We start from the raw sequence: 24,091 nt of genomic DNA, 5'->3' as shown, positions 1-24,091 counted from the left end.
ATTTCTCTTGGAATCCTGAAGGGCTATGTTAATGAGCCCGGGTAAGCATGTTGGGGGAGGAGAAACCACATGGAACAGAACTCTCCTCGGGAAGGCCATCCTAGACCAGCCAATGATCAGCCAATTTACCAGCTCTCTGAGGACACATGATGCAGCCCTGCTGGAGATCGGCCTAGCACAGTTGCTACCAGAGGAATCTTCCAGATGACCCGCCAACTCAAGCTAACTAAATGGCTGTTGTTTTAAGCCACTGAGATTTTTTTTTCTTTTTTTGTGGTTTGTCAGGCAGCAAAACTAACTGATTCATCATCATCTCATTCAGAGAAACAGTCAAAATACTAACTGTATCCTCCGTAGTTAGAACCTCCCACAAGGTAGGTGCTCAATAAACATTTGTTGAGTGAAATTCACAAATGGAGCTAACATTCTAATGAGGGAAGCCAGGGGAAACAAAGTAAGTAGTTACCAAGTTTTGTAAGTGCCGGGAAGGGAACAGACAGTGGCTGAGGTAGAGAATCACAGCGTGGAAATGGGAGGGCAGGTCCTCTAGGTAGCTCCCCACTTCTTTGAGAACAAAAGCCAAACTCCTTACAGTGGCCTCCAAGACCCGAAGTAAACTCCTGGTACCTCTCTGACTTCATCTCCCGCCATGCACTGCTTCTCACTCCAGCTACGCTGGCCTCCCTGCTGTTCTTCTAACAACCAAACACACTCCCACCTCAGGTCTTTGCTGGAATGTCCTTCCCCTAGATACCCATACCATTGACTCCCTCCTTTCCTTCAGGGCTCTGCTCATAAATCCCCCTTTCAGGAAGGCCTTCCTAACCACCCTGTAGAAGTAGCAACCCACTGACCCACAGAATTCCCTACCCCTCACCTTCTTTATTTTCCTCCATAGCACTTGTCACCATCTGCTGTATTAGATATTAACTTCTTTGTTTACGGTCTGCTTCCACCACTCAGATATAATTTCCGCGGGGTAAGGAATTTTGCTTTGCTCAACTTACCTCTAGGACAGTATTGTCTTAGGGCAGAAATTCAGCCAGTGGACACAACATCCTTCAGGGGCCAGACTTCCTGCCAATTAGGACTAAGCAAGGCAAGTATTTAGCTTTGAGCCATGCTGGGAATAAGGCAAGACAGTTTTTAAAAGCCAGAATGCCCAGGTGTGTGTGGGATTGCTTATTGAGACCTATTACAACGTGCTCACGGCAAGACAAGTAACACTACAAGTAACAGCTGACTTCATGGCATATTTTATAGTCTGCTGGGAGCCTTCTAATCCACACTCTTATTTGCTTCTTGAAACAGCCCTGAGGGGTAGGCAAGGCAGGTTCTATCATTCTCCATTTACAGATGAAGATAATGAGGGGTATAGAGTTCAAGTGAGCTACCCAAGGCCACAGACAAACTAAGTGGTAGAGGCAGAATTCCTGGTTGTTTTGACTCCAAGTACAGTGCTCATTTCACTGTGTGTGTGTGTGTGTGTGTGTGTGTGTGTGTGTGTGTGTGTGTAACTGTTTCTCCGTTCTGGGATCTGATCTTGTGACCTTCTTGAATCATTAAGATTCCAGGTCAATCCTGACCCCCTGAAAGACCTTCAATAGAGGAGGCATCTTTTCTCTAAAGACAGCACCTGCCAACAGGCACAGGTGATGAGTAAACGTTTAGAGCATCAATTCCAGACCGGCCCCTGTGGCTTTCAGACCTACCACAGTCTCTTCTGTCTGATAGTCAGGAAAGGACCGTGCCCTTGGGCCCCTTCGCCCCTAGCCCACCCCAAGGCAGGCCGGGCTACAAGGGGAAAGGGGAAGGCCTCCCGCAAGACAGGACCGGCAGCTGCTTTCAGGTGAAAACCAGAAAGAAATCCCAGCCCCGCTGCTTTATTTTGGTTTAAAAATCAAGTCGGGTGACAATGGAAACTCTTTCCTTGCTGTCCTCTCCTTTCTGCCCATGTTGACAGAAGACAGACCTGCTAATTCTGGCTGGGGTTTTTCCCTCCCTGGGCTGTTTTTCTCTTTTATCTTCATCAATTGAAGAGAGCTGTTCTGTCTTTCAAACTGTCAAAAGGTATCTGGGGTTTTGTGTATTTTTTTTTCTTTCTTTCACATAATTCTGTGGGTCTTTTCCCAGATATGTATTTTCTCTCAAGTTAACTTCTAACTTGTTTAAATTTCCGCCCATGTGACTTCCAGCGCGAGTTACCAGAAACCACAAGAGAGAGAGAGAGGGCGCAAGCCCCAAAGCAAGCGACATGTCCCTGCGGGGAGCAGAACCTCTGCACCCCAGAGTGAGGAGGACGCCGGGGTCAGAGGTGGCTGCAAGGCGGGCAGAGGAGGGCCCTGCGGAGGGGGGGTGGGCTGGTGGCCCGGGAGCAGTCAGGCAGGGAGGCCGGCTGGGGCCAGGAGAACCCAGAGGCGCGAGGGGCTGCGTGGAGAGCCCGGAAGACTGCAGCCATGCCTCACAGCTCCGACAGCAGCGACTCCAGCTTCAGCCGCTCTCCGCCCCCCAGCAAACAGGTAGGGTCCTGCCTTCCCCTCCTCCTGCCTTCTGATTCTCCGGGGAAGGGCGGGGAGAGGGCCGGGCTGCCTGGGCCTGCCCCGGGAGCTGAGAGGCCAGGAGATGGCTGGTGGCAGGAGTTAGACTAAAGATACAGGATCTGCAGGGAAGCTGTGCATCTTGGCGGAGACCCTCATCCTTCCACCCATCCTGCCAAATTATGCCCTCCTCATCCCCCGGTGGTGCGCATCGCCTCCACCTCACCTGGGGTCCCACCCCATGAAGCTTTCGAGGAAGCCAAGAGGAGGGTGAGCACCAAAGACCTCTAGTCTCTTAGAGGAAAGAGTCCACCTCTCTCCAAAGCAGCAAAATGAGAGGAGGAGTCTTAACGCGGGCTACGGGCACGCACACCCTGAATGCTAGATGGTTGCCCAGGAGACAGCCCACAGGACAGGAGAGGAAAGGGATGGGGGTAAAGTAAAAGGGGGCGGAAGAGCAAGTTGGAAGGAGCAGGACCCCGTGGCTGCTCAGAGGATCTATCACACCTCCTGGGCATGGCTACTGTTGCTAGCACGGGTGGCGGAGAGAGGGCTGGGGGAGGAAGGAAATGAATCAGGAGATGGTTCTGGGGACCTGGAGACATTCCTTAGTAGCTCAGCTCAGCTCTGGGGAAACCAGAGAGATGAAGGTGAAGATTCTGGGAGCACTGGGAGTCTAGATGGTGACTTCCACCTCAAAAGTTTTCAGCTTGAGGGTTGCCCAAAACAAGAAAACAAAAACGGGGGCACCCTGGTTGCCTTGCAGCTCCTGGGGCTTTCTCCGCACCACATCCCTCGACAGCCCTCTCGATAGGAAGCCCTCTTCCTTCTCATCTAATACATTGGTGGAGGACAATTCCTTGTCCAACTTTGTGGTTTAAAAACTGCATTCTTTCGTTAACATGGATATCCAAGAGGGCTTTCAAAATGCTGCAGCCCAAATAACAGTATGTAAACATATACTACAGCTTCTGTCATCAATATCTAACAGGGGAGCAGCATGTAGGAAGGAGTCCTAGTGGAGACCTCTAGAGGACACACAATCCAGTCCTCTGCTCAAGATGGTATCAGAGGGGTTCAGACTGCCTGGAAGTTTGTACTCTTCTTAGGAAGGAAATTACTCATGGCTTTCATGGTAACCGCGTTTCCCATCCCCCTTAGAGAAAGAGCACTTCCTTCCTATCTAACCAAATGCCCTCTGACTGCAATGGCCTGGAAGTATTGGGCACATTGGTGGGCAGAGTCTTGCCCGAGGAACTGTGTCCCTCTAGCCTGTGGGGACGTGCGAGGGGACAGGGCAGAAGGTACAGAAGGGTTTCACTCAGATTCCTCCACCTACCCTGCAGCATCTGGGGGAAAGCCGGAGCTAACCTCTCTGCCCAAGTAGAGCACATGCCCATCTGTGGGGCGCACTTAGAGAACACCCAGAGTTCCCTGTGTCCTCCTAAGCACCCACCCACTATCTGCCACGGCCAGGAAATCTCCACCATTAAAACAGTTCTTGGTCTCCAGTTTGTACTAGGCATTGTGCTCAGGGCCATGGGGGATATCAAGGTCACTGAGCGTCATGAAGGGAATGAAGAGAAAGAAGAGGCAGATCTGGGATGGGGACCTCAGCCTAGGGGACAGCAGAAGACACAAGGGGTACAAACCAGGAAGGTAGTGGTGGCAGGGGTGGGGGTGGCTTGGAAAGGCATCAGACTTAGCATCGGAAGAGGTAACTCTCAGATTACTGTGAGCTCTTGGGCAAGCTCTTTGAGCCTCAGTTTCCCTCACATATGAGATGGAAATAATCGTATCAACTTCACAGAATTGGGGAATTCAACAAGAGCACCTCTGAGAAAAAGCACTTGCACAGAAGCTAGCACATAGTAGGTACTTAACAGAGTTTTGGAAAAAAAAAAATAGCAAGAAGGTTCTAGACCAAAAGTGAGAGGGTGAGGGTGGAGCAGACCTGAAGAGGAGAGGTGATAAAATACACTTCATCGCCTTAACCATCTTCTTCCAAATACAGCCCTATTGAGTTCTCAAGCTCTTTTGCCCTCTTCCTGTATCTTTTGGCCAAAGTTATAGAGACCTAAGAGAGTGTAACAGAGTGTGGAGAAAAGTTCCCTTTGGGTTTCAGCCTTTTGGTAAACGGGGGTGGACGGGCAAGTAAAGGTGAAGAAATGGAAGGGTGGATAGCCGGATATCAAACACCGTGAGAGCCTGCCTCCACTCAGAAGAGAGGTTAGACTCCCTTCATTCTCATCATCTCTGCTTCCCAGGACTCATCTGACGATGTGAGAAAAGTTCAGAGAAGGGAGAAAAATCGCATTGCTGCCCAGAAGAGCCGGCAGAGGCAGACACAGAAAGCTGACACCCTCCATCTGGTGAGTGTTCAGACCTTTCTTCACCCTCTTGAGCCATAGGTGTTGCTCCCCACCGCCTGTTGACTCCTGGACCATAGCTTTGAGTCTGCCTGCGTGGGGATGTGTATGTGGGGGAGTCGGTGGAGGGATGCAGGTGAGGTGGGGAGGGGAGGCTCTCCTGTGAATGCATTGAGAAGATTCCATAACAGGGGATCGGCCAGGAGGCTGAAGGAGAAATGAGCACCAAGAGGGCACGAGGAGTAAAGGAGCTAAGTGTGGGCAGCCCAGAGGCTGGTGGAAGGCAGGTCTACCTGCTCAGAGATGGGGTAGCCTGAGACAGCTCCATCCCTCATGAACCCAGAGAGCAGAAGGCAGGACTGCCTTTGGGAGGAATGTAGAAGGTGTACAGGAGCCCATTGCCCCACAGTGCTAGGAACACATATAGTCCCATCCCCCGGGAGGCCAGTTGGGCAGCCACCCTGAGGTCTGCATTTGGGACAAGGAGGTCCACAGGGCGGACCCCATACCTCTTTTATGAACATTATTAAGGTTTGATTTTGAAATTTCTATTTTGATGGTATCCCAAGGGGTCTGTGAAAGATACAGTTTCATGTGCACGTATCTGGGATGGTCACCATCCTGGGTGAGTTGCCTCCAGTCTCACACTTTCTAGGGAAGCCCTGATCCCTGGCTTGAGCAGGGGCCTTGGGTGATCTGAACTGCATTTCTCCCAGCAGTCCAAGGTCCTGGTGAGTGCTTCTAAATTCTGGCTGTGTGATTCATAAAGCAGAGCTTCCTCCTCATCTCCCACACCTTACCACCTCTTCTCTCTTCGCTCTGTCCCTCAATTTGCTCCCTGTTCGACCAGCTCTTATTTCACTGGCTCCTTCCTCTTCAGTCCCTTCAGCCCTTCCTCTGACAACTCTGCCTTCTCATCCCTCGTCCTGAGCCATTCCCAAACCTCTGGCATCTCAGTAATTCATTCCAATGGTAAAAAGGGCAATTGACACCAAAAATGAGTATGCTTATGGTTATTTGAAAGATTAGCCTGGTAATTGGCCAGTTAAAGAATAGTTGTTTTATTCCTATCAAGAAAAAGTAAGATGTAGTTTTAGGTAAAAAGATGTTGCTTTTAGCTTTGTAAGGAAGCAGAGAGCAGGCTGCACCAAGATCCCTGACTGGATGCTCGTGTTTCACTTGAAATGTATTCAACATGTCTTCTATTGCATACTAATGTAGTTTTATGTTCATGAATATTTGTTGAACTGAAAGAAAGAATGAATGAACACCAAGTCTGTTCTTCTCTTTGATAACTGTGATCAGTAGTCTAAATGTTAAGTTGGTGGTGGCCCTGCTTCTTATATGTTCTCCATGATTTCATTATGGCTTAGGGGCTCACAACACTCCAGTTTACTATTTTGAGCTTGAAAATCTATGATCACTCACTTGTCTGCATCACAGTCTGATTCTAATTCAATATTCTTTGGAGCAAGCAAATGAACAAATAAATAGAAATTAGTAAGGATAAAACCTACCTTTTTGAAGAAGTAGACAATGTCCCAAGACTGGAAATATGCTATAAGCTTTATAAGTTTGTAATATTAAAAAAAAAAACCTGGAAACTAAGTATAGCTCAGCAGTGCTGCAGTCATAAGGACATGGTTTGAATCCCAGCTCTGCCATTTGTTATCCGTACAACCCACCTTAGACCTTAGAGATGTTCTTAACCTCCCTTAGACTCAGTTTTCTTATTAGGAAAATGGGACAGTAACTACCTACCTCATAGAGATAGTGCATATAAAGAGGTCAAGCGTCAGTCACTGACATATCATAAATATTCAAAAATTTTGAGGATAATAAGAGTAATATTAATAATAGTTATTATTAGAAGAAACAAGATAATCACAACTAAGATTTTATGTATATGAATTTATACTTATATATAAATCACAGGATCTCAGGGCTGAAAGATTTCTTAAAGGCTGGAAAGTTCAGACACACGTTTGATGCTTGAGAGTCTCTACAACACCCTCCGGAAATGGTCCCCAGTGTATTGGTCACTTCTAGTGATAGAGAGCCCCCTGCCTCCTAACAGGAGCAGAAGAGTCTTCCTTATCTCGAGCTGCGCCCCCGTCTCCCTGGAAATTCAACCCCCTGGTCTTCCTTCAACCTCTTGGGGACGTATCAGTGAGGGTGACATGTATGTTTCTTTGCCGTGGCAAGGTTTTCAACACTAACTAATCTGTCTCTCTTTGCAAGACAAGAGTTAGAACCAGAAGATTTAGCCCATCTGATTATACTAGTCATGGCTCTATTGGGATAATCTCTGGGGGATTGGGGGTCCCTGGAGCCCCCAGTCACGTAGTCACCGCGTCCACACTCAAACCCCCAGCCTCAGTCTCTAGAATGTTCGCATCTTTCCCACACCTGGACACAAACTCCTCCCCACTCCTTTCTTTTGAGCACCCCGGCACTCATCTTCACTTTTTGCCCAGTGAGTAGGACACCTCAGAGTTTACACAGCAAGCCTGAGGGTTGCAACCAATGCGACTTATGTTTCTTGACTTTGGGTAGAAGCTTTTGGCAGCAACAGGTAAATCTGCCACCATCAAACAGAGGGTTTGGCTGTGATCTGAAATGTTCATTTCCTCTCAGACAATAATCACCCATCTTCTGCATCCATTATCCTCTTAATTATGTTTGTGATTCAGGTAGAAAACCTTCTACTTTACCACCAGCATTCTTAAGGTTGGGTGCTTGGTTTGCCCTTCACTCCTTTCTGTGCTTGTCTCCACGTGCTGAGGCTCTGGAACCATTCTCTGGCCCTCAGACATAGCCATAGGACTCATCTACAAGACGTTAAAGACCAGGGTTTAGAAATTACTGAGCGTACAGTACCAAGTTTGTATTAGTGTGCTTGCCTCATATATGCTGGGGTAAACATTGATTTCTTGGTTTCAACTTTGTCACTGTTATCTCTCTTAAAATACCAAAAAAATTATTCTGTTTCTCTAGTGAGAGTGTGGGATACCTATTATTTAACATTTTCAGTATCTATCCTATAAGTGGTTTACACCAAAACACTGTATATTGATTGCTTTTGAAATAGCAGAGTAGGGAAGTTGCTGCTTTCAACAATGTGTTTAACCTCATGCCAATGTTGTAACATCTCTGGCCTTGACTATCCCTCACATAAACCGAATCAGGTGCTTCTTTTCATATTTGTAATTATCAACAAAGTCCACATTCCGTGGGGGGTTTTTTGCTTTGTTTTTGTCTTTTTTGTCGGCACCTCGTGGCATGCAGGATCTTAGTTCCTGGACCAGGGATCGAACCCATGACCCCTGTAGTGGAAGTGAGGAGTCCTAACCACTGGACCACCAGGAATTCTCCCACATTCTGTTTTAATTCTCTTTTGGTTGGTGTCTCAAACAGCACTCATCACACTCAGTTCCTTTTCTCCCCCAGTCAACTATAGAGTCCATTAGGCATAGTAAAGGCACTGATTAAAAGGAGAAGGTCCTATCTTGACCCGTTCACTTTCAAAAGATATTAGTAGCTAATAAGTGTATCCAAGATAATCAGCTGAAAAACTAAGAAAAATAATAGGAATCCAGTCAGCTTTCAAAGTTAACACAAAAAGTAATAACTTTTCCTAGGCAAATTAGATTAGAAAATTTAATAGGAAGAAAGATTCTGTTTATAATACCAAGAACAGCAAATGGAAGGAAGGCGTAAATTTAACAAAAAATATGTAGGGTTTAATTTTTTAAACTTCAAAATTATTCTAAGTGATTAAAAAAACACTCAAATAAATGGAAAGATATACCTTATATAAAGATAGCAATTTTCCTTAAGTTAATTTAGAAATTGAAATAATTTAATATGATCTTAATAAACTAGGATTTTCTGGGTATTGGAGGAAAACGAAATTAGCTATTCTAAGTACCTGAAGAAAAATAACCATATGAAAGTTTCCAGGAAAATTCTAAAGAAGGAGTGTAATTAGAGATGATTAGCTGAATAAGATATTAAAGTGAATTACAAATATAGATTTCAAAGCAGTGTGGAAAAGACAAAACATTGGACAGAATAGAACACAGAAATAGACCCCCAAGCAAGCTCAAATTTAAGACCCCAATACATATGTCAGTTCCTAAGACACAAGTACAGATACAAAATGTCTAGGATGGCATTTCAAACCAGAGAGAGAAAGATGAATTATTCAATAAATAGTGTAGGGACTAAATAAATAGGGACAACTGGCTAGTCATTTGAAAAAAAAAAAACCAAAAACAAAGGTAGAGTCTTCATTTCTTATACAACACACACATAGATTAAATGTGGGAAAAGATTAAAGAAATTTGAAAAAATTAGCATTAAAAATATTTATCTTGGAATGAAGTCTTTTCTGGATAAAATGCAAAACCCTGAAGCCATAAAGGGAAAGATTGATATCCATTACCTTTATACATAAAAAGTGAAAATGTCTATACAGCTCAAAGTACCTAATATTCAAAATCAAAGACAAGTGAAGACTGGGAAAAATACCTACAACACAAATGACCAAAAAAGGGCATATTTGCTTAATATATGAGAGCTCTTATGAATATGAAAGTGATCAACAACCCAAAAGAAAAAATGAGTGATAATTAGGAATAGGCAATTTACAGAAAGAGAGAAATAAATGGCAAATAAATATGGAAAATGTGCTAGACCTTACTTAGTTAGGGAAATGACAAAGCAACAGTCAGATCCCCTGCCAGACTGGCAAAGACAAAAAATGTTGCTAATACACCATGTTGCCAAGGTGATGGATAAGCAGGTACCACCACACACTACTAGAAGTCTAAGTGGATACAGTTCCATTAGAGGGCAATTTGACCATGTCCATCCAAATTACAAGTGCACGTACACTGTAACTTGGCAATTTTATATCCAGGTGTCTGTTTAGAAACATACCCACAGATTGCACAATTATGTACATGTAAAGATTATCATTGCTGCATTGTTTGTCATAGCAAAGACTGGAAACAAGCTAAATATTCATCAGTAAGGGACTCAAATAATCTATCGTTTGTTCATTCAGTGGATACCACAAAGGTATTAAAATAACGAGTTATATCCAGATGTGCTAATCTGAAAAGATTATCTATACTCTTAAGTGAAAAAGTATGAGTATGGTATATAGTTTTCTCCCATGCATATTTTTAATAAAAAGAAAAAGATATGTGCATATGTGTATAAACTTTAAAAATTTCAAATAGGTTTCCCCCCAAAATTGCTAACAATATGTATTTCTGAAAAGTAGGACAAAAGGTCTAAAGCAGGAGAGAGATACTTTGCATTTTTTTTACCTTTTTATATAGCTTGGATGTTTTTATTCTGTGCTTTTATTTTTATAATGTAGATATTTAAATTCCCAATATCGATCATTATTACATATGCATTAGGATGATTTCTTTTCTAATTTGATTTCAAACATTGAATAGTCTTCCATTGTGACATTTTATCCCTTGAACATCCTACATAAATATCTCAGTCCTTTGGGACAACCGTCAGCTGGGATTTGTAATGAGTAATCCTAAGGTCTCCAGCTCTAGTAAGAGATGACAGATCAGTTTCATTTGTGTGGTTATCCTGGTAATTGTAGGATATCTCTGGTGCCTTGGAGCAGGAAGGATTTTGAGTCTGTGTCCCAGGTTAGCGGGAAAGAGAGTTGAGATCAGTTGAGAAGCTTTGTTCATGAAAAGGCTAAAAGTAGAGGGGGTGGTGGGCAGACAGTAATATTAGCCCAGAGCTGTGATGTTGACAAGTCAGATCTGGCCTTGAGGATGGAACTGGAAGAAAAATACAGTAACAGGGCCAGATCTGGAGCTGGAACTTCAGGTACTTAGATGGGGGTAGGACAGGCGCTTGCCTGGGGCTGGCTCCTGAAGGAGTCTCACATTAGTTTAAAAAAAGAAAAAGATTTACAGGTTCCAGGGTAGATCTTTAATGCCATATATAACAAACATCATGAGTGTAAATTATGCCTGAAATTAAGCTGATGCTGTGAGAAATAAGGTATTTACAATTGGAGGAAAGCTGAGTAATGGAGGAAACGAAGTTCAGCAAAGACGTTAACTTCCTGGGCCTCCTTAGAAGGAGACACTGTTGTTCTTGGTTTTCTGGGAAGGCCTGGGAGAGAAGCCTGTTCATGGTCCTTTTTCATTACATCAGTTTTTTTTCTCTCTCTGGGAGACCATGCCATAAGATTTATTGGCATAGAGAAATCACAGGTAAAATAAAATAAAATAAAACAAAACAAAAAGCTAGAAAGTATGTTTTAGCTAGTTCCACCCTAAACAAGTTCAGTGTAAAGTCAGTGAACTTTCTGTGGAAAAGAGCCATTGCTCTTGGGCCTCTATTGCTATGAACTTCTTTTTATTAAAAACATATTAATTGGGGCTTCCCTGGTGGCGCAGTGGTTGAGAGTCTGCCTGCCGATGCAGGGGACACAGGTTCGTGCCCCAGTCCAGGAAGATCCCACATGCCGTGGAGCGGTTGGGCCCATGAGCCATGGCCGCTGAGCCTGCGCGTCTGGAGCCTGTGCTCCACAACGGGAGAGGCCACAGCGGTGAGAGGCCTGCGTACCACAAAAAAAAAAACAACCAACAACATATTAATTGTATTAGGTTAAGTAACTTGTCTGAGGTCATACATCTTGTAACCAGGTCTGTCTACTGAAGAGCCCATCTTCCTAACCACTAGGCAACACAGCCTCTTCCTTTGGACTCGCATGAAGATGTATTCATCTTCCCTAACTGATCCTCCTTGAATCTCTTCCTGAATTTTTTTCTCTTGTTCTTTAAGCAACATCCTCCAAAGTTGACACTTTTCCTCCTCCATCATTAGGCCTAGTCGAGAAATTAATGATGTCTCTAAGCAATAGATTGATATAGCCATTGAGACCATTTTTAAATAAAGCTGTGTAGCAATAACTATTAACATCTTGCTCTTTGGTGCAGCAATTCCACTTACAGGAATTTGAAGAAACAATGATGCACAAAGATGCTCAATTCATCATTATTTGTGAACAGTAAACACTTTATCAATACTATAAAACTGGACATATACCCAACTACTGGAGATTAAGTATATTACGACACATTCATATACTAGAATTTTATGCTGGCAATAAAAATGACTAAGTGGATCTGTATTTATCAACCCAGAAATATGTCAATTACATAGCACTGAGAGAAAAAGCAAGTGACAAAGAGTATGCAGAGTATAATCCCGTTGATGTAAAATTTGTGGTTTGGGGGACATGTTTGCATGCATAAAGAGATGTCTGGAAGAATATTCTCCAAAATGATAATAATGGTTATTTCTGAGTGGTTGAATTTTGAATAGCTTACCTTACTCCTGGTACTTTTCTGTAATTCTTTTTATTATGATGAATGTATACCATTTTAAAAATCAGAATAAAAAATTAGACTATTCTCATTTGGGAAGGAAAAACACACTAAGGAATTCACCAGCCCTAACTGCTTGTACTACTGACAATGGGTCCGTTTGGTTATGGTCGGGAGGCATGTTTGAAAGGAGGCCAGCTTCTCACCAGTCTTGGCATTATAAGGAATTTCTGTCTAAATGGGATTACATGTCCCAGGTCAGAAATTGATGGCACCCATTCAACTGAAGTCTTCATGAAGCTGTTCTCAGCAGCTACCAGACTACTTTCTCTTGGAAATGATGAGGGAGTCTCTCTAAACCCCAAGCTGCTCTGGGGTTTTCCTTAGTCTCCTCTGTAGGACTAGGTCTGGCCCTCTGAGTCCTAAGATTGATTCCACAGGACAAAGTCCCCTTCAGATTGTGGGGTATCTGTAGAGGATCCTGCCATGGGTCCACATGGTAGCTTGTGGAGGGAATAAAAAAAACTATAGTCATACCCCATTCTTGATGGAATCACAGAATTAAAAGGAAACTCAGAGATACTCTAGGTCACCCTGCTGTGTTACCAGTGAGGACACTGCTGTCTTCCTTAAGGACACCCAAGAACCCAAACCTCTTGTCTTCCCACCTCTTGCTTTTGTTTTTGTGCCACTTTGCTGAACGGGACTTTGCTCGGCAGATGGTGTTGCCCTCAAATGTCCTTTTGCAAAGGATGAGCCAAGAAGTAGGCCATTAACTAGGACATGTAAACGGCCTAGGCACTCTTCAGCAACAAAACCCAAGCACACAGCAAGAGACGAAAAAGGCAGAGAGTCCCAGGCTGAGAGGGGCTAAGTTTAAATGTTCCTTTATTTAAAAAAAGTCTTAAAGTTGTAATCCAAAATCAAAAGGACAATGACATGTTGGGGGAAATATTTGTGTCAAATTAAATAAATTCAGATTTAATATTTTCTTTTTTAAAGATTTTTTTTGATGTGGACCATTTTTAAAGTCTTTATTGAATTTGTTACAGTATTGCTTCTGTTTTATGTTTTGGCTTTTTGGCCGTGAGGCATGTGGGATCTTAGCTCCCTGACCAGGGATTGAACCTGCTCCCCCTCTCACTGGAAGTCAAAGTCTTAACCACTGGACTGCCAGGGAAGTCCCCTTGATTTAATATTTGTACTATAGAAAGAACATTCTTATTAAGAAAAACATCAAGACTCCAATAGATAAGTGGGCAAAGGCTATGAACAGAAAGCTTACGTAACATTTTTTCCTACCAAAATGAAAATAACCCAATTTTCTATTCCGATTGTGCAAACAATATACACTATGGAGTTCTCAACCTCAGCAGTATTGACACTCTGAGTTGGACAACTCTTTGTTGTGTATGTGGGAGGGGGTTGGCCCCCTACATTGTAAAATGTAAAATCTACCCACTAGATGCCAGTAGCACGACCTCACTCCTCTAGTTGTGAAAATCAAAAATATTTCTAAATCTTCCCAAATGTTCCCTTGGGGGGCAAAATTGTCCTTGGTTGAGAATGCTGTAGTAGGGAATAGACATGCAGAAATCTTACTTCTTGGTAACTGATAACTTGTAACATTAAAATGAAATTAAGAAACCTTCAAAAAGTTAGTTGGCAAAATAAATTATTTAAAATTACAACACCTAAATCCCAGCGAAGTTGTAGTAAAATTAATATATACATTCACTGCCAATGACATTGTATATATTACATAACCCTTTTACAGCAATACTTACATGAACTGGAAGATGTTCACTGCAGCATTATTTATAATAGCAACCAAAATGTCCAGCGTTAGAAAGCCATGTTAAGTAAATTGTGGATCATCTATTTGTTGATGTCACCATTAAAAGAATAATTATGGTGATTTTTTAAGTATGACAAAATTATGACAAAAAGGAAAATACAAATTGTATATGTACTCTGAGATTTTATAAAAATAAGTATCCATGTTCGTTAAAAAGGACAAGATAGCAACATATACAAATGAAAAGAGTCACATTTAGAGGACTGGGATCATGGTTGGGTATACTTTTTAAAAAATATCTTTAGTTATACTGTATATTTTTTATTTAAAAACATTAAAAAAGATCAAATAGAGCGCTGAGTGAATTCTGGTAGAAATCGAGGATGAGAATAGAGAGGGTATCATTGAGTTAGAATTTGGGGGGCAGGCTTTGGTAGGAGATCTTATAATTTATCATCCAAATAGGAACACTTTTGAGTGAAAAGAGGTACTAGTAAAAATTACACTAGGACGATAGCTATGAACTGGGACTGTCCCAGTAAACATCTGGTCACGCTAGATTTAGGGGAACCAAGGAGGGTGACCCAAAGCTCTTAGGAAAATTCAAGAGTAGTAATAAATTTCAGAGCCAAGCAGAGGGGGCTAGATTCCTGGTACCAAAATGCAACTTCCTGCACTAGATAACCCTGTAACTAACATATTTTCCAGGTACTCAGCTGGCACAAGACTATGCCTTATTGCTAAGAGTTTGGGGAGGTCCAGAAAATAACAAAAGCAAAGGCCATATTCCTAGTATTAGAGCTCACGTCAGCAGAAATGATTCATTCTGCTGTACAAGTATATGTGAAATGCCTCCTACGGGCATTTTTTCTGGGCGCTGAGAATTCAGCTGGGACAAGACAGACTAAGTCCCTGATTTCAGGGACCTTACGTTCAACCAGAAGTCAGACTGGAAAAATCGACTGACCAATCATTATTTATTATTTCACTAATCACACGAAGGGAAGAGGGCTTTGAAGAAAACCAAATAGTGCGATATTGACAGTGACTTAGGGACAGGGATGGGGACAGTGATCAAGGAAGGTCTTTCTGAGGCCCTGACATTTGAGATCAAATACGAGTCAAGAGAAGGAGCCTGGGAAGATCTGGGGAAAGGATGTTCTCTTGCAGAGACTTCAGGCCAAACTGTGAGGGGCCTGTCAGGGTCAGAAAGATGCCTTGTGGGGCCTGGGACTGTGAGAGCGTGAGGAGGAACTCAGGAACAAAGGCCACTGTGCTGCAGGGAGCAGGAACCAGACTGGGGGTTGGGGGTGGGGGGAGGGTCAACAGAATGAATTCAAATTCAGTGGGGACAGAGTGGGGGCAGATATATCTGAAGCTAAATTCTGATCTACAAAATGGGAAGCAATTACACCTCACTGGGCTGTTTGAGAGTTAATGAGAGAGCAAATGTAAAAACAAAGCAATAGTGCATTTTCTGTCTGTTTTGCATTGGAGAGAAGACTTTATTTGTTTGCTTAATGCAGAGAGGCTGGCGTTTTCCTATAAATCAATCAGGTGAAGATATCAGATGTATTATCATATATGAAAACATATGCCCTACTTTCCAGTTGTTTATATGAACTTTAAGAACACAAAAGGACTTCCCTGGCTCTCCAGTGGTTAACGCTCTGTGCTTCCACTGCAGGGGGCACACAGGTTCGATCCCCGGTCGGGGAACTAAGACCCCACATGCCAAAAAAAAAAAAAAAAAAAGAACACTAACTGTTTCACTGGCTGGGCTTTTCACCACCACTGGTCAAGTCTCCTTTGCTCGATATGGTTCGGACAGGTCAAGTTCAAGCTAGGGAAACTGTATGCAGGGTTCTCACAGTGGTGTGATTCTGCTGTCCCCACTCCATAGCTTCAGTTTGGGGAACGAAAGCAGGGGTTTGACTGGGCCTTTTTTTTTTTTTGTCGTATGTGGGCCTCCCACTGCTGTGGCTTCTCCCATTGCGGAGCACAGGCTCCAGACGCGCAGGCTCAGCGGCCATGGCTCACCGGCCCAGCCGCTCCGCGGCATGTGGGATCCTCCCAGACCGGGGCACGAACCCGCGTTCTCTGCATCGGCAAGCGGACTCTCAACCACTGCGCCACCAGGGAAGCCCCTTGACTGGGCCTTTTTTAAGAAAATGAATATCTTACACTCACTTGTAACTATCCTAGAGTTAAAAGTAGGAGCTATAAAAGTACTTAAACGCTTGGTTAAGCACTCCCTGGGAAATTTCATGGACATCACAAACAGCAGACCCTTCAAATGCAGGTCTCATATTTTGGTAAATTATTATAGACTCCAAGTTGGCAGTCAAGCAACATGATTTTACTGAACACCTACTATGTGCCAGGCACAGTCCCATTCACTGAGGACAAAACAGTGAAGACAAGGATAGCTCCCGTCCTCATGGAGCTCAACAATCTAAAGGACAACTAACTTGATAAAGTTATCATTAATGAGATTCCAATAAGTGCCCTACCTCTCACCTTTCCATAAGAATGAACTATCCTGGGCTACTTGAAATTTTCACCAAATATGATTCTTTGCCTTGAACAGTCATTTACTTTTAGAAAAAATTTTTGACTTAGAAATGTCCTCCTCCTTCTTTAAAGTTCTTTATATTATACTTTTATTATTCATACTATCTTATACAATAAAATTATTTAATAAAATATAAATATATAACATATAATAAATTTAACAAAATCAAACATTGTATATATTTATATTGTTATATTATTTTAAAGAGGAATCTACTATGAACATAATTCTCAAGCTAGTTGCTCATTAAGCTCATCTGGGAAGTATTTTTTAATCTTGATGCCTGAGACCCAGTCTGGAACAATTAAATTGGAACCTGTCAGGGGTGAAATCCAGGAATTAAGATTTTTTTTTTTTTTTTTTGCGGTACACGGGCCTCTCACTGTTGTGGCCTCTCCTGTTGCGGAACACAGGCTCCGGACGTGCAGGCTCAGCGGCCATGGCTCACGGGCCTAGCCGCTCGGCGGCATGCAGGATCTTCCCGGACCGGGGCACGAACCCATGTCCCCTGCATCGGCAGACAGACTCTCAACCACTGTGCCACCAGGGAAGCCCCAGGAATTAAGATTTTTTAAAGCTCTTCAGGCAACTGCAGTGTGCAGCCAGGGTTGAGAATCAGGGAGCAGTGACATTTGAAGCCTGTCAGGTGCATGTGGTAGAATGTGTGGAGTGAATTTGGGGCAATTTTGTGGGTATATACCCAGACACTCTGTCTCAGAGGCCCGGCAGCTTCAAACAGAACAAACAATTCAAACCTTGATGTTGATGGCAATTATTAGTTGTTTGTTTTTCAAAATTGGACTTGCTAGTGATAACCTTTCTAACTTGAGGTATCAGTCAGGATTGCATTCTGCTATGAGTTATAGAAAAACTATCAAACAGAGGCATCAACAAGTCACTATTTGTATTTTATATTTTTCTCATATACTAAGAAGTTCAGAAGTAGACAGTCCAGGGATAGTGCAAGGATATCGTCAAAGAACCAAGCTCCTTCTTTCTCTCTGCACAGCCATCCTCAGTATGTGGATGTGCAGAGATGTGCACATCCTCAGTATGTGCATCCTCAAGGCTGCAAAATGGCTGCTGAACCTCCAGGCATCAATCCGTGTCCAGGGAGGGTAGCCTTTGTCTGGTGAAGCTCTGCCTTTTTCCCTGAGGAGTGAAGCCTGTCCCCTCCCTTCCTACCACCTACCCCCCCCCCCATTTCTGCTTATGTCTTATTGGTCAGACTCTGTCACACGGTCATACCTACCTGCAGGGGAAGCTGGGTAATTGAGGAATTCTTTTCCCAGCCACTCTAGAGGAAAGCAGGGGGAAGGAGTTTGGAACAGATATTGAGTGAGCCAACCTATAGTGTTTCTCACACACGAGGTCAATGAAATCATAGTGCTGAAAGCCAAAGAACAGGAGACAGGAACCCAGGCAGGGGCCTGAGGGGCATGGCTGATGTGGCTAAACATCAGTGGATGATGAGGTGCTGACGGCCCTGGAGCTTCAGCTTTAAGGTATGAAAGTGAAGATTTCTCCAGAATTATTCAGTGCAAAGACCTGTGGTTTAGTCCTTCCTCTTCTCTTCTCATCCGGTGAGGAACAGGAGTTGGAGTTAATTTCCCCAGGATTCAGGGGAAAGGTAGGCATAGATCCCACTATGGCTTGTGATGTGCCCTACCTCTCAGTTCACAGACTCCTCCAGGAAAGCTGGGCTCCACCCTATGTCTGCATGGGGGACAGGGGTTGGAAACTGCTGGAGACTGAACAAATAACTGGGTGTGAGGGACATGAGCTTGACACACTACTCTCACATTGAAGTGTGGGTGGGAGCTAAAAGGTCACCTTACCAATAAATGACTGCGTGTTCTGTTGAGGAGGAAACACACAGGGACTATTTTCACCCTTCTGGAAAGTGTGATTAGAAAATTCAAGGAGAAGGTCAAGGCACAAACCAGAACTGGCAGGAAGGAGGACCAAGCCCTGCTCAGAAGGCCTGGAGAGTCCCTGCCAGAGCCTTGGGTCAGAGCCTGTCCTCAGCCTTGGTCCCAACTGGCTTCCCTGTGGGTAAGGGACCCACCTGGGAATTCCCCATCATTCAAGCACTCTGCAGTGACCTGCTACTTGGCCCCTCCACTAGGGAATTTCCCAGAATGTTCCCACACCCCCAGAAGCCTCCTCCTTAGCCACCCCCAAGCTGCTTGTGGTTCCTGGTAGGGGTGGCATCAAGTAACCTCACAGGTGAGTGTGAGTTGTGAACATTAGCAACTCAATTTGCGCGAGGCGGGAAAAGAGGGAAGATGAAATTGGAAAGTCAACCAGGCTGAGGCCTCACAGGAGATAATTACCAGATATCATAAGATTTAAACAGACTTCAAAGGCAAGAGAGGATGGTGGGCACAGACCCTGAAGCCAGACTGTCTCAGTTCAAGCACTGGTGCTGCAACTGACAAGCTGTGTGACCTTGAACAAGTTACTTAACTTCTCTGTACCTTAGGTTTTCCTCTTCTGTAAAATGTGGCTAATAATATTATCTACCACATAGGATTGTTGCAAAGATTAAATAAAATGATAATTGTAATTATGTAATTGGGCACATGGTAGCACCCAATAAATGTTAGTTATTATTAAATCAAACTGGATTATTCTTTTAAAATTTTGGTTTCTACTAATCTTTCTCATATAAATTGAGTCTATGTACCTCTGCTCCCAACACACCTACCCCTTCCCAACTGTTAGAGGCTCTGGTTGGCTAATATACACAGGTAGTCAATTTAAAATCTGAAACATTTGAGTTGCAGAGGGCTTGGAGATCTTCTAATCCTGTGGTTTTCAACATTCACTGCACATTAGAATCCCCTGGGGAGGCCTTAACAACCCAATGCCCAGGTGCACCCAGACAGATTAAATCAGAATCAGGCATCAATATTGTTAAAACTTTCCAGGGATCCCACTGATCCCAGCGTGTGACCAAGGCTGAGAATCATTGTGTGGGTCCAGTCTTCCTGTTTTAAAGTGAGGCAACTGGGGCTCAGAGTGGGAAAGGGAGTCACCGAGGGTCACCCAGCCAGGACCAGGACCAGGACCCCTGTCCACAGTTAACTGATGGAGCCCACCATTGTCGTGTATTTCGGACCTCACTGTGCATCTGGGGAAGGTCTGGTCCCGAGTCAACCCTCTCACAGAGTAGCTGGACAGGAGATTCCCTGCCAACTCAGGTCAGGAGGCGATGATCAGCTCTGTGATTGGAAGAGTGTAACCGACTCAGGATTCTTGTACTGTGTTTAAGGATCACCCAAAGCAAGACCCCGTTTTCTCTTGGAAGGCTGCTGATCTTAGTGACCTCCAGAGACCCTGAGTCATGAAGTCTCTCAGGAGAAGCCATGGGTGTGCTAAAAGGAGCACAGGGCTGAGGATGGGGAAGCCCTGAGCCCAGCCCTGCTCTGCACCTACATGGTTATGGGGCTTTGGATCCATCACTCAAAGTTTCTGGCCCTCTGAGAAAATAAGTGTCTTGAGGTGAATCTATAGCCCTTTGTCCTAGCAGCCGCCGCCACCAGCCTGTAATAATTTTGGGGGGTATGTGCAATAGGTTTGTCCCAGGGTCTCAGTTGGCCTCATCTGTAAAGTAGGGATAATAGCAGCTGGCCTTGCATAGCCACCTCAGAGGGTTACTGTGAGGAGCCTGAAGTGCCTAAATGAATTCCGAAAAGTAAAAAGCAGGTCACTTGGAAGCCCAAGGGCAGGCTCACCCCTCCCCCATCATAGGAGAAGACATGCATGTTAGAAGCCAAATTTTACTTTCTAAACATTCCTTTCCTTTTCCCCTTGAGTTCTTGGTTTCCAGCCCCCACTGGGAATTTAAGGGGAAATTAGAGGGGTGTGATCATGGTACCTCTGGGTCAAGAGCTGCTCCCATGGCCACCTTTGCCATCTGTCCCTGTGTGAGAGCGCCTTCCACAGCATGACGGCCCCAGGGAGGGTCAGAGTGGACCAAGCAGTGGCAGGTGGGGATGTGGAGGGATGAAAACCCCAGATCAGCCACTTCCTTCTGCAAGCGAAGTCAAACTCTTCCTCTGCTAAGTGTCTGGCTGGCGGCAGGTCCCCTGGGCTGGCAGTACTGCTTTCTCTGGGGCCCTGGCGGGAAGCAGTCTTGCTTTCCAAGGTAAAGACAAGTTTCTTGTCACAGTTGGTTGTTTTCTACTTAGAGGCGGTGGCGGTTATGAATGCTCTCCTAGAGCTCTGGGATCTCCCAGGGGGGCGGGGAGAGGAGAAAGCCAGAATTCAGCAGGGCTCGCTGAGGGAGGAAGAGCTTGCTGTCACTTCCCGAAAGCTGGGCCGGCCTCTAGGCGGAGAGAAGGTCAGAGCGATTGGTCCCTGCGGCCCGCCTACCCCACCCCTCCCTTCTGCCTCGGGGTTTGCCCAGGCTCTTTGGAGCACAGAACTTACAGTAAATGTTGTCACCAGTGGAAACTCTCAGAGGGGGTGAGGAAAAGGGCTAGAGGAAGGGGCCAGGACTCCCGGCCCCCAGTTCCCGTCTTACCAACACCCCCCAGTCTCATGTGTTGCTTTATCTTACCTTTTGGTAAAGAGGGGATGCCCTCTCTCTGGGATGTGCCCTGAAACAACCAAATGGTAAGATGAATGAGCCGGTCACACCCCGCAGAAGCGGTAGCCCGTGCCCCTGACCCTACCATCATGGCTGTTGGTATCCCAACTCCCCCACCCCATTTTAGAGATGGGGGTTTTCTCTGTACCGGCCTAGGCACATTTTCTAGCTCAGTGCCACATACAGGAAATGCCAGGCTGAGGCTGAGCACGCTCACACTTGTTCTGTACAAACGGATGGAATCTGGCTTGATGGATAAGGCCACATTCTCCTCTACCACTTAAAAAGAACCCCCAGGTGCATGGGTTAGGGCAACTGGCAGTGTAACTAGCTCTCATTAACCTGTAGCTCATGCTCCTGATGGATTACCTAAGGCAAATTTTAAATGTCAAGTTATCTCACATCTGCCCACTGCCCACTGTAATTCTGAGTCAACTTCTGGTCCAGCCGTTGATGTCAGCAGGCAGCCAATCAACAAACACTTGAGTTCATACTCCAGGCCAGGCACTTAATAAGTGCTTGAATAATCAAAATAAATTTATTGCCATATTTAACATTAATAGCTATTGTTTTCAAACTTGGCTGATCATCAGAATAATCTGGGGCACTTGTTAAAACTTCAGATTCCCAGAATTCACAGAAAATCCCAAACCCACTGAGTTCAAATCTCTAGATTTGAGGAAGGGCCTGGAACTATATTTTTATCAGGCCCTCAGATTAATTCTAATGATACAGCAAGTTTGGAAAATACTAACCTAAGTGAAACAGAACTAGAAAAATAAGACCTGGATTCCAAATATTAGGTCGCTTTTTGAACTGAAATGTAATTTATTTGCATCTCCAGTGCCATTTTTCCTTCCTCTGTGGGTACCAATGATTAGCCCAGAAGGTCTATTTGAGTCAAGGAATGTGAACCTTAAAATCACATTGGAAATGCAATTCCCCTGGGTTTTCTGAAGGTGGGATCGTTTTCCAGTAAATGCTAATTACCAGGGTGTCATTGTTGATTAGTTAATGATGTGATCAGTAATCAGCGCTCTTTACCCTGAGTTTTTCTGATTAGTGTGCATCTGATGGTTCCCTTAAGCAACAGGGGAAAGGTGTTTCTGGAAAAAAGGAAGCACAGGTGCTTGGGACACACCCAGAGTACTACAGAACAAGCTGCTGGAAGAGCAGAATGGCGTGGAATCGAACACTGTGTTGGAGTTTGACTATTTACTATTTAGAAAGACCCTAAACATTCTAGAAACTGGGTGAAGTAGACAATTAACCATGGACTCCATTTGTAAGACTAAATGCAAACGCTGGTAATGTTAGGAGAAGACACCGTATAACATGGAGAAGAAAAGAGTGAAATTAGTTTAAGACGGTCTCACAAACTCTTTTCCATTTTGCTGGGCTCTGGCCTCCCAGCCGGTTTCCCTTGACATATACTTGCGGCTCTCAACCCTCGTACACACTCACAGAGATCTATGCATGTACATCTGCACACAAAGGAGCACACATGCAAATTCACTCATGCCTTCACACACACATCTCTCTTAGTTGGGACCATATGAAACTGCCATTCTTATAGGTCAAAACAGACAAAGAGCAGCAATTTCATATGGTTCAAGCTAAAAGCTATGCATATACGTGTGCTATAGATGCACCCATCCACACACAGGACACATGCAAATATATATGCACACGTGCACACTCGCATGTGCAGGAAAAGTCACCGATGCCCTTCTCCATGGCTGTGCTAGTGAAAATCTAACGCAGACCCCCGCTTCACAACGCCCCCCCGCCCCGCCCCCGCAATCTTGCAGAGCGCTGACATTAATCTGCAACGTCCATCCTTTCCGCTCGCAGGAGAGTGAAGACCTGGAGAAACAGAACGCAGCGCTGCGGAAGGAGATCAAACAGCTCACGGAGGAGGTGAAGTACTTCACGTCGGTGCTGAGCAGCCACGAGCCCCTGTGCTCAGTGCTGGCCCCCGGCACGCCCTCGCCCCCCGAGGTGGTGTACAGCGCCCACGCCTTCCACCAGCCTCACGTCAGCTCCCCGCGCTTCCAGCCCTGAGCTCCCCGAGGGTGGGAGAGAGCGGAGCCCCCAGCCCCAGCTGCTCCCAGGCCTCGGGAGGGGCACGCAGACTGTGGCCAGCGGCCCTCGTCCCTCAGCGCCCTCTCTGCACCCGGAGACCCGGAGGCGGAGGCCTGGACCGGGATGGAGCACAGGACGCAGCTGCTGGACGTGTGTACGGCCTCCCGAAGCGTGGCCAACCGCCCGGCAGCGTGGGCTGGACCTTCACGTGGGTGGGAGGCCAGATCCAGAGCTACGTCAAGCATAACGCCCAAGTCCCGTGGCACAGAGGGAGGAGGGGTAGGGAAGGGTTATTTTTCTAAATAAATGTCTTAAAAGAAACCAGGCTGGCCAGGGCTTGAAACCTTAAGTTCTGTGGGGTTGGGGTCGTTTTTGGTTCTTGGCCTCAGGAGCCCTTAAAGCTCCGGAGACTCTGCTAATATTGCTTCTTTTCCATGGCTTGTTAATCTACTTGGGAAGCTGGGTTTTCTCAAACCAGCTTCAATTCACCTTCTAGGCATCTTCTTGATTTTCCTCCCCAAATCACCTCACTGTGACCTCTCACTTTCCATTCCTCATTGCATCATGCTTTCTAGATTGTCTAGACGTTTCTAGGGTCATTCTCTAGACAAGAGAAGGACCAGCGCCAGATGCTGTGGAGGGGGATGGTCATTCGAGTTGGTACCCTCGTCTCCCACGACCACACCGACTCAGCCCCGTCCAGACGGCCAGCGCTGGAGGATGCTGCGTGCCAGTCCCCATGCACGGA

At 45.0% G+C, this 24,091-nt stretch overlaps 1 protein-coding gene across 1 annotated transcript; it reads left to right on the top strand.

Annotated features, from left to right (window-relative positions):
* Positions 1 to 2,456: 2,456 nt before the first annotated feature.
* BATF (basic leucine zipper ATF-like transcription factor) lies at positions 2,457 to 23,322 on the top strand. Its single transcript, XM_060097993.1, has 3 exons — positions 2,457 to 2,519; positions 4,805 to 4,909; positions 23,113 to 23,322. Exons 1-3 carry the CDS (start codon positions 2,457 to 2,459, stop codon positions 23,320 to 23,322), a joined length of 378 nt encoding a protein of 125 aa, XP_059953976.1.
* The last annotated feature ends 769 nt before the right edge of the window (positions 23,323 to 24,091 follow it).

This window comes from Mesoplodon densirostris, chromosome 4 (assembly GCF_025265405.1).
Source record: "Mesoplodon densirostris isolate mMesDen1 chromosome 4, mMesDen1 primary haplotype, whole genome shotgun sequence".
NCBI classification, from domain to species: Eukaryota; Metazoa; Chordata; class Mammalia; order Artiodactyla; family Ziphiidae; genus Mesoplodon; species Mesoplodon densirostris.
The sequence above is the reverse complement of the archived record's forward strand: the minus strand, read 5'-3'. Positions and strand labels throughout refer to the sequence as shown.

Coding starts and splice junctions, on each gene's coding strand:
- BATF (XM_060097993.1), top strand. CDS start 2,457: ATGCCTCACAGCTCCGACAGCAGCGACTCCAGCTTCAGCCGCTCTCCG. Junction 2,520..4,804: donor CTCCGCCCCCCAGCAAACAG/GTAGGGTCCTGC, acceptor TCTGCTTCCCAG/GACTCATCTGACGATGTGAG. Junction 4,910..23,112: donor AAGCTGACACCCTCCATCTG/GTGAGTGTTCAG, acceptor TTCCGCTCGCAG/GAGAGTGAAGACCTGGAGAA.